Below are 17,921 nucleotides of genomic sequence, written 5' to 3'. Positions count from 1 at the left end.
TGAGTCAGGGCCGACTCGACGGCACATAACAACAACTAACAACATATGGAGATTGTATTGCTTAGTGGTTGGAATTAGTTAAGACCCAGATATAAGTCCAGCTCTGACACCTGCTGTGGAACATTGCTTTCTCTAAGCCTCAACTTTCTCACTGGAAAATGGGTATAACAATAGCTTCCATCTCATAGGGTTATTGGAAGGACTGTTGTTGTTGTTGTTGTTATGTGCCCTCAAGTCAGACCCGACTCATAGCAACCCCTCCTTGGGTTTCCGAGGCAGTATCACTATGGAAGTAGATTGCTCCATCTTCCTTCTGAGGAGTGGCTGGTGGGTATGAACTGCCAGCCTTCTGGTTAGCAGTCAAGTGCCTTAGGCACTACGCTACCAGAGCTCCTTTGGAAGGACTAGATGAGCCAAAAGCCATTGGCACAGTGCCTGACACATAGTAAGCAATCAATAATCTCGATAATAATACATTAATTATATTTGTTATCATCATCATAATCACCACCATTGTGTGCTATAAAAAAAGAAAGAATGCCAAATCAGGCAGAAAATGCCATCATGTTGGGTTGCTGGTGGCAGAGAGAATGCATGCATAGGTTCTTATGGGCGATGGGTGGAGAGCAGAGAGAGAGAGACAGACATGGTTTGATTCTTGGCAAGTCTTTTTCGGTGCTTTTGGTGTGTGTGTGCTAACAGAGTTGATCCTGGATTTAGATTTTCCTAAGAGACAGAGTCATCAGTTCATCATTCAAAAAATTGTGCTAGGCAGGGAGATTCATCTTGGCTCTTTTATTTCTAGGGTCTTTTACTTATTGAGAAGATGATCTTACAACAACATGGAAAGAATTTTTAAAAAAATAAATCACCGTAATCCCAATACCCACTGGGTTCATGTTTTGGTGGTTGTTGTCACACCATCCCTGATTTTTACATAGATATAGACATTTGATTTATTGTATCATAAACTTTTTTTTTTCTTGTTGCCACATAGTCTTCATTAATGATATTTTATGATGATATGACAGTTTCATCCAGGGGATTCACCAGTCCCTACTAAGCCATCTCATAGTTTTGCACTGCAACTTCTTCGTGAATATCAGTTTTTGCATCTGCTGATTTATATCCTTAGGATATATCCCCTGCAGTAGGAATTCTCAGTCAAAGGATAGGAATGTCTTTACCGCATTATTTGCAGCATTTTACAGAAATAAATCCTTACAGACCTTTTGTGTGTGTCAATCTATATTTCATCAAAATGAAACCGTTTAAGGAGGTGATCTAACATCTGGTGAAGTGTTCCAGACTAATGTGGCAACAGATCATTAATCAATTTACCATCTGACCATGTGCTGCTTTTTGGAAAACCACTATTTTCCCTGATTAGTTTTTCCTCCACTCTTACCACCCCTCCTCCAAAACTTCAAGTTCTCTTTCTCTGTACTTCTGGAAGGAACTCCCCCAAAGTCTCTGGTCTTTTCTCAGAAACTCATCCTCTATTTACTTTTGGAGTCAAGACTTGTTTGCATATGTAAAACCAGGACCATATTGTTTGCAGATGCTCCTCAGGGTGCTGCCAGATAATCAGATTTTAAAAGTTGAGGCTTTTAAATCATTTTTACAAACCTGGACTCAAAAGAATTAAAACAACAAAGAAAAAGCATGAGTTTGAGGATTGTGGGATTGGGTTTCTAATTCACTTTGTGTTCATAGTAATGACATTTCAAATCCACAGAAAGTTAGAAGCCTGAAGGTGGGGGGAGGGTCGAGGGATAGGAGATGAAACTTTACAGATTCATCTTCTAATCTAGGAAAAAAAATGCATACAAGAAGTTAGAATAGATGACATCATAAAGACTCAAAGACCAGTGGCTAGAAAGGACATCATGTTTGGTAAAGTGGAGAGTGAGCAAAAGGGAGGGAGACCCTTGACTGAGATGGATGACAGACACAATAGCTGTCACAAAGGGCTCAAACATACCAAAGATCATGAAGATGGTAAAAGGACCTGGCTGGGAGCTCTGGTGGTGTAGTGCCTAAGGCATTTGACTGCTAACCAGAAGGCTGGAAGTTCAAACCCACCAGCCACTCCTCGGAAGGAAGACTAGGCAGTCTACTTCCATAGTGATACTGCCTTGGAAAGCCAAGGAGGGGTCGCTATGAGTAGAAATCGACTGGGCAGCAGTGAGTTTGGTTTTGTTTTTGGCATTTAATACTTCCTTCTGTTATACATAAGGTCACTATGAATTAGAGCCTACTGGAGAGCAACTACCACCACCACCTAGCATTAACAGTAAATTTCTTGCCTCATCAATAGTTTCCTGTTTGGCTCTTACAACTTAAAAACCAAAAACAACCAGTTGCCATGAAGTCCATTCCTACTTATGGTGACCCCATCTGTGTCACAGTAGAATGGTGCCCATAGCATTTTCAATGGCTGATTTTTCCAATGGATTGTCAGGCTTTTCTTCCAAGTTGCCTCTGAGTGGATCCAAACCACCAACCTTTCAGTTACCTGAGAGTACCCTTTGCACTATCCAGGGACATTTTAAGATAAGAGTAGGTTAAAAGTAATTGTGTTTCCTATCAGTATTTGATAACCAAGAATGGCCCAGGTGTGATAGCAGTTGTTAAAAGTGCATTGTTTTTAGGATTAAATCCTTTTCTTTAAAAAGAGAGAGAGAGAGAGAATTGGTGTGGCAGTTCCTTTTATTTATTATATCTAGCATTGAAAAAAAAAAAAAAAAAATGAGAGTTTCAAGCATAAACTAAATGGCTTAAACTAGAAGTCTGGATCCTTTTCCCAAAGTAAATGTTGAAATCTTTGATGGTATCGGCACAGTACAACATACAATGGAGGACAAGTGACTCCTGAAACTCCACTCAAGCCTGCATTTGCAGACAGCTTTTGCAGCATCCCCCCTCCATGGGTGTGGCTGAGTGCAGGAGCCTGGGCCCTAGGGCAAAAACTTCTGCCCCTCCCCAGGCTCCATGCTTTGGCCCTGGCTCTGGGGCACCTCCCACCTGGCCCAGAGTGGACTTTGTGCACAGCCTGGAACCCAGACTTCAGAGCTGCCACCTCCAGCTGCCGTGGCCCCCCACTGGGTGAAATGGTACCAGTACCACACAGGCAAGAGCAGAACTCCACTTGCCCCTGTTGTTGTTGTTGTTATGTGCCGTCGAGTTGGCCCCGACTCATAGCGACCCCTCCTTGGGTTTCCGAGGCAGTATCACTACGGAAGTAGGATTGCCCAACCTTCACTCCTCGGAAGGAAGATTGGGCAATCCTACTTCCGTAGTGATACTGCCTCAGAAACTCAGGGAGGGGTTGCTATGAGTTTTTATTCCTAGAGAAAGGTTACTATTTTGTGTATCCTTGTCAGGATTCGAGTCCTGGCTAGATAGGGGATTATGGCTTTAAACCTAGATTTGGGATTTGGGACTAATTACTTCTTTTTACCAAGCCTGTGTCCTCTCATCTGTGACTGGAGGGAAAGTTGTTCAGGCCTCTCAGGTAGCTGTATGGTCAAATCAGGCAGTTCTGCTCATGCAAGAGGTGTACCTGGAAGTTATCATCATTGTGTAGCTATGACTTTTGACTCCTATTTCTGTGGCAATTCATTTCCCTTCACCCACACCTAGCACAGGACTGGGCATGTATAGAGATTCTAGTTAGGTTGTACTGAACCAAATTTTTTGAGGCCAAAGATCTCAGTGGTGAGAAGGAAGGGAAATGTTTTCCTCAGGGTAGGTTAGGCCTTGCTATCAGGTGAGCACCATGGGCTGGGAGGGGCTTCTTGGGTACCTGGGTTGGGAGGGTCAGGGTCTCCCTCTCAGCCTTCCTTTCTTCATAGTGACTTCATGGCTTTCCTTGGTTTGTAGGATGCTCTTTCTGTTGTTGTTAACTCTGGGTATTATAGTCGAAAATATTGTGTGTTAGTTAAGGTTGTCAACTTGGCTGGGCCTGGTTGAGTGGCTGGGCAGCTGGATGTAGTTATTCCCCATGATGGGATTGGCAATCAATTCCATGGTGGAATCTACTGGAGCAGCTGAGTAACTGCTTTGGGAATGTAGTCTGCTTCCTGTATATAAGGAGCAGCATTGAGGAAGGTCTCCTGCCTTTTGGCACACTTGAACCCTGCATGTAGCCAAGTCATTGTTCAACAGCCTGCCATGCCTTGCTGATCTTGGGATTTCTTCTGGACTTGAATTAGTGTGCCTTTTTACTTATTGACCTTGGGTTTGTCAGCCTCAGTAGCCAGCAGCTGCCTGAGTAAAGAGATGCCTCTAGCTTCAGTGGGCTGGGAGCAAGGGGCAGAGCTGAAGCCCAAGGTTGAGGGGCGTTCACCCAACCCCTAGAGCTTGGCACTTTGAACTTGGACTTGTAGCCTCTAAAACTGTAAGAGAATAAACTCCTGTTTGTTAAAGCCATCCCATTTGTGGTCTATTCCTGTCAGAGTGGTACTAGGTAACCAGAACATATTATAACAAAGCAGACACCCACCACCTTCTTTCCAGGGCCTGCCCAATAATCGTTCAATTTTTGTTGTTGTTGTTTCTCCTCTCATTCTAAATTGCCTATAGAATTTAATGAACTTTAAAAAGCTGTTCTAAAAACAACACTACCACTGCCAATCCATCACATGTTTGTTTTTTGTTGGTTTTTTCACTTTTAATACTCTCTAGAAAATATGTTTGGTAAAGGAGAAGGTCAGCAAAAAGGAAAAAAGCCCTCAGTGAGATGGAGTGACACAAGAGACAGAAAAAAAAATATACAAAATACTCAAGATCATGAAGGTGGCGCAGGACTGGACAACGTTTTGTTCTGTTATGAATAAGTTTATACATAAGGTTATAATATGGTCATGTTATATGTTATATGTTATATAATTATATGTTATGCATATGTTATATATTATATGTACTTTATGTTGCATAATATGTTATACATAAGGTTGCCATGAGCTGACTCAACAACAGCTAATGAACACCACCATCACTACCACTTTCTTCTCTGAAACTCGCCCTTATTTTATTTTTTCTTCCTTGTTCAGAAATTGGATGGATTAGCCAAGCCACGGAGGGTTCGAGACGCTCCATCTGAGTGCATCTGCCCCCCAGGTATGTGGACGCTTACTCCTTACTGGGTCCTATCTCCACCAGCCTGGCCCTTCTCTGTGCTGTGTGCTCACATCTGTTTTTGGCAGCCGACTCTGCTGAGGATGTGGTTAAGAGGCTTGCATTGTGTTTCATACTGCTGTACCTTGTGGGTCGTTCTAAGGTCTTTCTATTTAGTCTTCCCTGGCAGATTCACTGGTCAGTAGTTTCAACAGAATGAATTGACTTGGTTGGTAAAGACAGTGGTGTTTGTATAGGGACTAAAAAGCTGTTAGAAATGGCTTTTAATAAAAGCTTAGATTATAGGGAAGTAGCAGCTGCCCCATTTTAAAGGTGGAGAAACTGAGGTCTGAATCTCTGGGAGACATCATTCACATGGCATTAACATTGTGCATCTAGCTCTATTTCAGGTGTGGAGAGGATTAAAAAAAATCTGGTGAATGTAGCTTTGTTTTGCTTTGTTATCATTTCCTTTGGTGGAGGTAGAGAGAGGGAGCAGGAAACAAAGCCGGAATTATTCAAATAATCATTGTCTTTCTTTGGTTGTGCTGGTATAGAAAAGGATAACTGGAATTAAACCAGGATGTGTTCACTCCTAATCCATGTGCCTCGAATCCAAATTCAAATCAAAGTGTAATGCCTAAGGCATTTAACTGCTAACCAGAAGGCTGTTGGTTCAAACCCACCAGCCAATCCTCAGAAGGAAGGCTGGGCAATCTACTTCCATAGTGATACCACCCCAGAAACCCAAGGAGGGGTTGCTATGAGTCGGGTCTGACTCAACGGTACATAACAACAACAACAGCCAGAATGTATAGATCTTCTAGATGTCCATTCCACATGGAAGCTTTGTGCAGCCATGACTGAGAATCCAGGTGTCACCTCAGCTGAGTATTTTCAGGGTTGGAATTATTCTTTCAGTGGAAAATCTGTAGTATTTCTCAGACATCCCAACAGGTTGGACAAGGTGACTTTATTGGTTCAGAGAACACGGTAGCTGAGTGCAATGGCTCTCGTCCTCACTAATGCTAACTGCATTTCCCAATCTACTAGTCCAGAAACCAAACTCATGGATAATTATTTTCTCAAGGCTGGGAGATTCCAGCAAAGGTGGATCTCATGTGCATCAGAGAAAAGTCAGTCTCTGAAAATATGTGCCACCAGAGGCTTTGTGATTAAAGATCTCTCATCTGAGACCCTGGCCAGCCTGGGGCTGAGCTCTGAATCAGGGAGCTGCCTGCAGGAGAACTGTGGTCAGTCCAGGGCCAGCCTGGGGTCGAAGTGACCAATTGTGTTTAAGCATATTTTCTCCTCTATGTCCTACCTTCCTGCCAAGAGGGATTGGCAAACAGATGTTCATTGCAGCATTATTCACAATGCCAACAGATGGAAACAACTGAAGTGCCTATCAACAGATGAATGGATGAGCAAAATGTGGTATATCATACAATGGAATATTATTAGCCATAAAGAGAAACAGAGTCTCAATGCATGCTACGACATGGTTGAACATAATGAAAACATTATGCTGAGTGGAATAAGTTAGACACAAAAGGACAAATATATAATCCCACTTATGTAAAATATCTAGAATAGGCAAATGTGTAGAGACCAAAGTTTATTAGTGGCTACCAGAGTGTGTGGGAGCTCTGGTGATGTAGTCCCTAAGGCATTTGACTGCTAACAAGAAGGCTGGTGGTTCAAACCCACCAGCCGCTCCTCGGAAGGAAAATTGGGCAATCTACTTTCACAGAGACACTGATTCAGAAACCCAAGGAGGGGTCACTATGAGTCAAATCGATTCAAGGGCAGTGAGTTAAGTTTACTTTTCATTTTCTTTTTCTTTTACCAGAGTGTGTGGGAGGGAGGGAAAAAGGGGGACTCACCTCTTAGAGGACACTGAGCTGTTAAGGGTGATAGGCAATTTAGGAAAATTTGAATATAAATAATGATGATATTGGAAAACATGATAAACATAATTAATGTCACTGAATTGTATACTTGCAGAATATTGAAGTGGCAAATGAATTGTTGCACATATAATGCCACACATACAAATAGAAGGAGGAATGGAGGAGATAGGGTCAGTGGGTGCCAGAGCATGGAGGATCCTTTGTTCAGCAGTTCTCAGTCAATACTGTTTTCAGGAAGGAGAATTTCCCCACTAGGAAAGGGCTTGTTTTGTTGTTTTATAATGGATTTAATTTAGCATTAAAAACAAACTATTGTGGTAAAATATATATAATGAAAAAATTTGTCATTTTCACCATTTTAAGTGCACAATTCAATGACAGTTGCATTCATCATGTCGTGAACCATCACTGCTCTCCATATCCAAAGTCTCCCATCACCTCAAACAGAAACTCAACATCCCTCAGCCATTTCCCATTTCCCCACCCCCCTAGGCAACCACCAATAAATTCTTGTCTCTATGCATTTATCTATTCTAGATATTTCATATAGGTGGGATCACACAATGATTGTCCCTTTGTGTCTGTTTTTTTCACTCAGCCTAAAGTTGGTTCATCTAGGTGATAGCATGTATCAGAACTTCATTTATCTTTACGACCAAATAACATTCCATTGTATGTATGTACCACATTCAGTTTATCCATTCATCACTTGAAGAACATTCAGGCTGTTTCCACCTTTTGGCTACTGTGAATAGTGCTGCAGGGAACGTTGGTGTATAAGTATCTGTTTGAGTGCATACTTTCAATTCTTTTGGAGTATAAACCTAGGAATTGAATTGAATCTAATATTTTTAATTATATAATATCTCAAACACATAGGAAAGTGGAGAAAAGAATAAAACAGATAGCAGTGTACCTTCCAACCACCCTACAGACCTTGCCCCCTCATCCTCAGTGTCACAGAGGTGACCACTGTGTATCATTCTCATGCTTGCTTTTGTACTTTTCCTCTTATCATTAACAAAACAAAACAAAAAAACCCAACACTGTTGTTGAGTTGATTTCAACAGCATAGAACTGCCCCATAGGGTTTCCAAGACTGTAAATCTTTATGGAAGCAGACTGCCATATCTTTCTCCTCCTGAAGAGCAGCTCGTGGGTTCATACTGCCAGCCTTTTGGTTAACAGCTGATCACTTAACCACCGCACCACACCAGGGCTCCTCCACACACATCATAAGGAACTTTGTGTTTATTGGTCCTTGAGTGTATGGAAGTGGGTTCATCATAATTGGTTAATGGCACACTTATATCATTGGCCATTTATGTATTTAACTTCATTTTATGTATTTGCAGTAATGTATGTAGCACCCATGAAGCCATCACCCATACCCAAAGTCAGGGTCTTGACAGTGATTCCATTAGCTCTGGTTCACCCAGCTCTCACTCTGCCTCCCCCCAGTTCCTCCTGCATGGGTCATTCCCTTGCTTTTCTTTTCATGTAATACCACATGTCCTTGCATGGATTTTAAACTGAGTTGCATTGAACTTGATGAAACTTAGTATCATGTCCTTCTTAAATCTTTTCAGGACTAGCTTTTTTCCTCTTAATATTATATTGTTAAGACTCATCTGTATTATTGCCTGTCTCTGTAGACACTCATTTTGACCACTGGACAGTAATCTATCACATGACTCTACTCCAGTTTTTTTCATCCACTCTCTGGTTGGTGGGTATTTTTGCCATTTTGAGGGAGTTTTGCTTTCACAGTGTGGCTGTGAGCACTCTTGTCCACAGCTCCTGGGGTGTCTGCATGCACATGCCATTCCCCTGCCTGGAGCATTCTTCCTGCCTCAGCTATCAGACACAGTGCCGCTCACCCTGCAAGAAGCCTGCCCTCTTCCCCAGGCTGTTGGTGGCTCCCTCTCTTCTGCTTCTGTAGTACTTTGATCACGTATCTGTTCTAATCCTTATTCATGTGTCTGCTGTGCCTGGCAGGTAAGTATGTCCTTCTTGAGGACGAGGGCCAGGCCTTATGTATTTTGGCATTGGAGGACATGTTGGATCCATCCTCAGGGATCCAGAAAACACCTAATATAGTCTCCTGACATCAAGGATCTCACCTTGCAGTTGAAGACAGAGAAGACACAGGAGACAGACAGAGACAGACGGTGCACAGACAAATGACTAGCACCACTCCTAACTATTAAAAACAAAAGAAAAGAAAAAAAAACCCACGTGCTGTCAAGTAGACTCCAACTCATGGCAACTCCATATATGTCAGAGTAGAACTGTGCTCCATGGAGTTTTCAGTGGCTGCATTTTCAAAAGTAGATCACCAGGCCTCTCTTCCAAGGCACCTCTGGATGGACTTGAACCTCTGATCCTTTGGTTAGCTGCCAAGCAAATTAACTGTTTGCACCACCTAGGGACTCCCCAGGAGCTCTGGTAGCATAGTGCCTAAGGCACTTGACTGCTAACCAGAAGGTTGGTGGTTCAAACCCACCAGCCATTCCTCAGAAGGAAGGTTGGGCAATCTACTTCTGTAGTGATACTGCCTCGGAAACCCAAGGAGGGGTCGCTATGAGTTGGGTCCGACTGGACAGCACATAACAACAACAACAACAGGGACTCCCCTAAACATGAAGGTGTTTGAAAACTGGGAGAAGTTTTTAAAACAGGGCAAAGCTTGAGCTGGCTTTTGATAGACCCTCTAGAGTTCTCAAAAGGAGGAAGAAGGGTGTAAGAAGTAATGAAGTTGTTAGCTCAGGAAGTCAGAAGCTGCAGTTACCAAGCAGATAAAGATTCGATCCACAAATGAATTTTAGGATAGTCTGCAAAGTTTGCAAAATGGTATCATTCTGTGTCTGATAGTTTCCTCTTTTTTTCTTCTTTTTGAGTGTTGCATGATTATAAATTCATATGCAGTATGTGAATAAGTGTTTTTCAACAGGTTTTATCAAACCCATTGATGGACTATAAAATCAATTTAGTGAGTTATAACCAGTATTTAACAGTTCTGAAGAATCAGCTAGAATAAAAAAACACTGGAATAAAATTTTTGTTTTAGGCATTTAGATTTTTTTGTGTGTGAACAGGATGGCAATGTAAAATATGTTTCTTGCTATGTGATGCTGACAAAAAGTTTAAACCATGAATGTATATGATAGATGAAGAGAGGGAGGGGGAGGCAGAGAGGTAGTACTAGGCTCTTGAATAAATCCACATACTAGCTGGAAGTGTCTATCAATACATGACAACAATATTGATTACCTCTGTGTGCTTTTTTAAGGCCATGAGACAAAGTGCATGTCAAAGCCCTGAATGATATTCCTTGATCATGACCTAGGGATAGTCCTGTGTCCAGTCTTCATATGGGGGCCTTGAATCACCAGAATGGCTCTAAGGGATGTCTTAGGTAAGACCATATGTTATGGGTTGAATTGTATCCCAAAAAAACATATGCTGAAGTCCTAGCCCCAGTACCTGCAAATGTGACCTAATATGGAAATAGAATCTGTGAAGATGTTATCAGTTAACATGAGGCCATATCAAAATAGAGTTTGTCCTTATCCCATCCAAGTGGTATCTTAGAAAAGAGAAGAGATATGGAAGATTAGATAGAAGAAGGGTGACTACATGACAACAGGGGCAGATGCAAACCAAGGAATACCAAGGACTGCTGGCCATTACCAGAAACTAAGAGAGAGGCATGGAACAGATTCTCTCTCAGAGCCCTCGTAAGTCATCAATGTGACCAACACTCTGATGTTGGACTCCAGCCCCCAGAACAGTGAAAGAATAAATTCCTGTTCTTATAATCCACCTAGTTTGTTCTCGTAATCCACCCAGCTCTAGGAAACTGAGACACCATTGTGAGTTGCTGTCCGGTTGGCTCTGACTCACGGTGACCTTGAGATTAACAGAAGGAAGCGTTGTTCAGTCCTGCACCATCTTCATGATTCTTGATATGTCTCCATTGTTGTGGCTGTTGTATCAGTTAGTCTCATGGAAGATTTCCCTTCTTTTCACTGACCCTCTGCTTTACCAAGCATGATGTCCTTTTCTAGCGATTCGTCTTCACTGATGGTGTATCCAAAGTAAGTGAGCCAAAGTCTTGCCATCTTGCTTCTAAGAAGCATCCTGGTTGTATTTTTTCCAATATTGATTTGCTTATTCTTCTGACAGTCCATGGTATATTCAATATTTCTCACCAACACCACAATTTGAATGTATCAGTTCTTCTCTGTCTTTTTTTTTTTTTTTTCATAGTCCAGCTTTTGCATGCACATGAGTCTGCATATTTCACCTGCATGTCTTGGGTCATGGAGCCCTGGTGGTATAATAGTTAAACTCTCGGTTGCTAACTGAAAGTTCACTGGTTTGAAGCCACCCATCCACAGGAGAAAAGATCGGGCAGTCTGCTCCAATAAAGATTACAGCCTTGGAAACCCTATGGGGCAATTCTACTCTGTCCTATAGGGTCACTATGAGTCAGAACCAACTTGATAGTACACAACAACAACGATAATAAAAACATGGCTTGGGTCAGACACACCTTGGTCCTTAAAGTGATATCTTCGCTTTTTAAAACTTAAAGAAGTCTTTTGCAACAGATTTGCCCAATGCAATAATGTTGTTTGGTTGCTAGACTGCTGCTTCCATTGACATCAACTGTTGATCTGAATATAATAAAATCATTTATAACTTCAGTATTTTCACCCTTTTATCATGATGTTGTTTGGGAGGCTACGCTGGGAATCAACACCTCTGGCCATGCTGCAGGGTGAGTGTAAAGTCCGCCCTGCTCTATTCACAGGCCCTGCCAGTGGTCAGCACCATGCTGCTGCTCTTGTTAAGCCATCCTGGCAGGTGTGGTCAGTGTGATCCTGGAGGAGCAGCAAGCAGCTTTTGCCCAGCCAGTCGCCTCAGGGCACCCAGGTCCATGCCTGCTCTTTCTCTCCTGTCACCTTGGGTCTGAGTGTTCACTTGAGCTCTGTAGACTAGCGCCCTTCACCAACACCAACCCTTGGGTGGACACACTTTCCCAATGTCATAAAGAGGACACTTCTGGTTCTCCTGCATCAGAAGTCTTAGCTTGTTTGCTGTCTCCTTGCCTCTGATCTTCCCAGCAGCCTCTGAGAGTCTGGAGATGCCACTTGCATCCCATCTGACTTGAGGTATCTGTCATCACCTGCCTGGTTCCTTCCCACAGTCCAGGGAGACAGTGCAATCTTTTGTCAGATCCTAGGATGCAGCAAACAGATAAGTAAGGCCTGACAAGGGAGCAATTCCTCTGTGGGTACCTCCTATTGTGAAGCCCCCTGAGCAGCAGGGCCAGGCTGGAAGCTGAAAAATCACACTTTTCTCCTGCCCAAGTTTATGGTGGGAGGCCTGGCAGGGAAGGGCCCTTGAACCTCATATCCCTCATCTAAAAGATGGTGTAGTGGATTGAACTGTGTTCCTCTAAAAGTTATGTCCAAGACCTAACACCCCAGTACCCATGAATGTGATTTTATTTGGAAAGTGGATCTTTGCAGATGTAATTAAAGTGATGATCCCAAGATGAGACCATGCTGGATTTAGGGTGTCCTTATAAGAGAAAGGAAAGGGAGGTTTGAAACACAGAGACACACGGAGAAGATAGTCATGTAAAGATGGGGCCAGAGATTAGAGTAATGCGTCTATAAGCCAAGGATCAGCAAGGATCACTGGCTGTCACCAGGAGATGGGACAGAGGCACTGAATGGATTCCCCCTCAGAGCCTCCAGAAGGAACCAATGCTACTGACACCTAGATTTCGGGCTTCTGGCCTCCAGACCTGTGAGAGGATAAATTTCTGTTGTAAGCCACCCAATCTGTGGTAGTTTGTTATGGCAGTCCCTGGGTGATGCCAATGGTTAATGCACTCCACTGCTCACTAAAATGATAGAAGGTCAGGTGCGCACAAAAGCACCTTGAAAGAAAGGCCTAGTGATCTACTTCTGAAAAATCAGCCCTTGAAAACCCTAGGGGATACAATTCTACCCTGACGTGCATGGGGTCACCATGAGTCGGGATCAACAGCGACTGGTTTAGGAGACAAAGACAAATGAGAATAAGAGCCCTGAAGACTTTAGAAGGGTGCTGTGAATCAGACCATGGGCTGTTACCTGGAGGCCTTTCTAACTGCAGCTCTTCCTCATACCCCTGCCACCAAGGAGACTCCTTTTCCTTTTGCAGTTATGTCCCTTAAGTATCCCAACACCCTCTTTTCTTACTTAACCTGTATATCCAAATATTTAAAAAATGTGCTTAAAAATTTAAGGTGTGTAGTTTTGAATAGGAAATAATACAGGTAAGTGGTAATAAATAAATAATTCAAATACTACAAAAGAATGTATGTGAAAACAACTCTCCCTCCCATTCTTCTCGCCCATTCTCCAGCTCCCCTTTTGGGGGCCCTTTGCCTGTGAGCTGCTTGCCCTGCTAGGGCAGGGCTGTCCAAGTAGAACTTCCTGGGATGATGGACATGTTCTGTATTGTGCTGTGCTCTGCGGTGGCCAGTGCTAGTTCTTATGTGGCCACTGACTCCTTGAAATATGCCTCATGTAACCAAGAAATTGACTTTTTACATTTTAATTAAAATCACATGTAGCTAATGGCTGTGGCATTGCACAGTCCAGTTCTTGCTTGTTGTTGTTAGTTGCCATCAAATGTTTCTGATCCATGGCAACCCCATATATGGTGACTAGAACTTCTTCATAGGGTTTTCAAGGCTGTGACCTTACAGAAGCAGAACACCACACTTGTCTTACAAGGTGCCTCTGGGTATATACAAACCTTTATGTCCAGTAGTCAAAGGCTTAACCATATGAACCCTTTGTATATATTAGCAAGTATTCCCCATTTTTTTCTTTCACCCCACACTTTTTGTTTGGTTTTCAATTTCTCTTTGAAACAGTCTGTATCAGTAACGTCTTAGTTTCCTAGTGTTGCTGTAATACAAATACCACAAACAAGTGGCTTTAGAGAACAGAATACTTTTGCTCATAGTTGTGGAAGCTGTACATCCAAATTCACCATATGGCTCTGAGAGGAGGTCCTTTTTTGTCTATTTCAGCTTCCAGTAGTCGGCAATCCTTGAAGTTCCTGGGCCTGATGATTTATCTGCCTTTGCCAGATAGTCTCTGTCTTCCCCCATGTCTAAGAACATGTTTCTGTGTCTATGCTGTTATTTATAACTCAGAAATGATTAGGTTTAGGATTCATCTTACCTTGATATGACCTCAACTGATTGCTTATATCACATTAGATTGTGTTATAGAAAGTGAGTATATTACATTCGATTCGATTACATCAACAGGTATAGAAGTTAGGATTCCAACACGTATTTTGGGGGAACATAATTCAATCCATAACAGGTACATAAGTCAGAGAGCAAAAACTGCCTGGTTTTGGTTGTGGTTGTGGTTGTTATGTGCCGTTGAGTTGGACCTGATTCATAGCGAACGCTCCTTGGGTTTCCAAGGCAGTATCACTACAGAAGTAGATTGCCCAACCTTCCTTCTGAGGAGTGGTGGTGGGTTTGAACTCCCAGCCTTGGGTGTGGCAGCTGACTGCCCGAGGCCCTGAGGCCATCCCTTAGGGCCTGGTTTTGGTTACATGATAGAATTGTGTCCTCCTGTTGGGGTCCCTTGTGATGTATCTGGTCAGTCCCCACTGGGGGACATTTGGGTTGTTTCCATCCTGTGTCCTTACAGATGGTCCTGCAGGGAAGTGTTGAGGGAGTGGAAGTCATGGTGTCTCACCTTCTCAGACTTTCCCATGCTTTGCCGAGGGACCTCATCTTTACTGAAGCCTCTTAAGAGCCAGGCACTGTGACAGGGCCTGAAAGAATGGGATGGAGAGACAGGAGCCCTCAGTCCTCAGTCTGTTGGGGAGCTAGCATTCAAAGCAGCAATTGTAGAACTTTACAGAAATCGCCATATAAGGTTGGTCCTGAAGCCTGCTCTGTGAGAGATGCCAGACAGACCTGGCCTCCAGTGACTCCAGAGTCATGACACAGGAGGGCCTTTGGAACATGAGAGGCTGGATTTGAATCTTGATTTTACCTAGAACCACCCTGTGGTACCATTCTACTTTCTCTAGACATATGGGACCCTTTGGTATAAAAGATCCTTACAGTAATGAGGACTCTTTCAGTTACAAGCTTCAGAAACCCACCCCACATGAATAACCAAATAAGGAAATGTATTAGCTCACAAAACTGAAAATGTCTTAGAGCACCTTCAGGAATGGCTGGGCTCAGGCACATTCTCTCCATCTCTCAGCTCTTTTGTGGGCCATTTTCAGACAGTTTCTCCTTGTGGTGGAAAGGTGGCCACCAACAGCTCCAGGGGTCCATCACACCTGCTCAGCAACCCCAGCAGATAGCATGCTCTCCTTTCTTAACAATAGCACAGAAGTTCCAGGATTGGAATGACATTAGACGTTAGACATTAGAAGTCGCAGATAGGGATGACAGCTTATGGGCATGGGGCTTCCTTTTGGAACTAGATAGTGGTGATGGTTACATAAATTGAATTATATGTACCATTGCTATATGTACCATTGTTACAATGGTAAATTTTGTTATATGTGTTTTGTTACAATTTTTAAAAAGGCCTAGCAGTGACTCGGATTTGCCTGACTTGGGGCAGGTGTTGACCTGAACTGATTATTGTGGCCTGGAGGATGGGACACATTGATTGGCCAAATCTGGTGGCCAAATTTACAACCCCACTGGGCCTGGGGATAGAGGATGGTTGGCACTATCAGCACCATGTGTACTAAGGATGGGAATGAGTGAGTACCCCAAGGAGAATTAGGGTGATGTTCCCAGAAGAAAAGGAAAACAATATTGCTGGGCAGATATAAATAATAGGTGACCACTTCAGTCCTGCTCCAGATCATCTTAGCTGAGGACTATAGACAGATTCTGGGTTTGACCAAAGGCTCGCCTCCACTTGAAGCATACCAGGGGAGATTCTGTTGAACTTGGCCAAGAACTTGTGCATTGTGGCCGATTGGTAAGAGCATGCATTCTGGATCCAGACTGCCTTGTTCAAATTCATTGTCACTTCAATTCCATGATCTTGGATGAGTAAGTCATCCTCCTTGTGCCTCAGCTTTTGTATCTATAAAATGGGGTTTCAATAGTACCCACCTCAGAAGATTGTTGTGAGGATTGAATGAGTTAATACATGTAAAGATCTTACAATAAGGCCTAACACTGCTTTCTAAGAGTGAGTGAGTAATGGTTGCCATTCATTCAGATCCATTGACCCTAGGCCAGTCCAAACCTGCTTTGTGTAGCCTGTTACCTTCTTGATTTCCTACAACATCAGTCAGAGGCTGCTGAGGGAAAGGGAGAAGAATTGCAGAGTTAGCAGTTGGCTGGGAATATGCTGGAGGTGGGGTGGGAGGTGGAGAACAAAGGCTTGGCAAAGTGCACTGGCATGTTCTTCTGGGACATGGGTGAGAAAATGCTAGCGACAGAGCACAGGAGTGAGAGAACCAGAAAGGAAAAGGAAACATGTAGCCTGTGAACTCTCGTTAGCCACTGAAGGCACCCAAATGGCCATGCACAAAGCCTGGTCTCCTGCCCTTTCACTCAATTCACACTTGTTTCAAGCTGACCTGGGCCTGCCCTGGAAATTTTGAGGCACTTTCAGAAAAGTGATAATACTTCTCATCTCCTTGATGTACCTTTTTGTGCCTTTGCACAATATTTCAGAGACATTGTATGTGGTTCCAAATGGTATGTGCTCTGCTTGCAGCAATGAATGGCTTTCCAGAAGTTAATAAACAGATAAATCAGTTAGCAGGTCTCTGCTCTGTGAGAATGTTTGGACGTTTGAGTAGAGTGTGAAACTCTACTTAGGAGAATATAAATTATGACATGGAAATAATACAGAACCAGATATTTTCGTTGATAGTTTATGGGAAATGGTGCAGAATAGAGAAATGGTAGCATTTGTATGAAGCCAGTTCACTGTGTTTGCTGGCTTTGTAAAGAGCTTAGTGAAGGGGAGGGAGGCCTTGTATGTTAAACAACAAATTGTTACCCTCTTTTGAATTATTTCTTCTTTGTAGAACTTTCTTAAATTATACATTTTTTTAATAAATGTTAATCATGTTGATTTGAGTTTATGGAAAAATTAAGTGGCTTATGTACTTCGTGCACCACCACCAGCCTTCTGTTAGTGGAAGCTTGGGTGTCACTGAGGGTGCTGGACAGGTTTCAATGGCGTTTCCAGATTAAGAGGGACTAGAAAGACAGACCTGGAGATCTACTTCTGACAGTCAGCCAATGAAAACCCTACAGATCGTAACAGTTTGATCTGCAGCTGATCCTGGGAACAGCGCAGGACCAGGCAGTGTTTCATTTCATTGTCCATGGGATCTCCATGAGTCAAGAACTGACTTGACAGCAAGTAACAACAATACTTTGGTAGTGTCTTAGGCTGGATTCTCTAGAGAAGCAAAATCAGTGAAACAGAGAGAGAGAGAGAGGTGAGGGTGAGAGAGAAGGAGAGGGAGAGGGAGAGAGGGAGGGAGGGAGGAACCTGTCTCCAGGAAATGGCTCATGCAGTTGCAGAGGCTGGCAAGTCTCAAGTCCATGGATCAAACATCAAGCTAGAGGCTTCTCCTGACTCCCACAGCTGATGGCAGTATAGGAGACTGCTGAGGCTGAGAATCCAAGATCAGTAGGTAAAATAGCAAATTGTTGGCTCACAGGCTGTGAAGGCAACAATCCCAAGATTAGCAGGCAACAGGGCAAGCCTCCAGTTTTAGTCTGGAAACTGGAGATGATGACTGGCCAAATACAGGAGTAAAAAGCCAGAGACCTTTCCCAAAACTCTT

General features: G+C 43.1%; 1 protein-coding gene across 1 annotated transcript in view; it reads left to right on the top strand.

The window, feature by feature from the left end:
• COL23A1 (collagen type XXIII alpha 1 chain) overlaps positions 1–17,921 on the top strand; it is a 625,256-nt gene that overhangs the window by 48,469 nt on the left and 558,866 nt on the right. Inside the window, exon 2 of the mRNA XM_007952985.1 lies at positions 5,058–5,124. Coding sequence (XP_007951176.1) covers positions 5,058–5,124 — 67 coding nt within the window. The remainder of the gene's footprint in view (positions 1–5,057; positions 5,125–17,921) is intronic.

Source organism: Orycteropus afer, unplaced genomic scaffold (genome assembly GCF_000298275.1).
Source record: "Orycteropus afer afer isolate SDZICR_OR568_19922 unplaced genomic scaffold, OryAfe1.0 scaffold00366, whole genome shotgun sequence".
NCBI lineage: Eukaryota > Metazoa > Chordata > Mammalia > Tubulidentata > Orycteropodidae > Orycteropus > Orycteropus afer.
The sequence above is the reverse complement of the archived record's forward strand: the minus strand, read 5'-3'. Positions and strand labels throughout refer to the sequence as shown.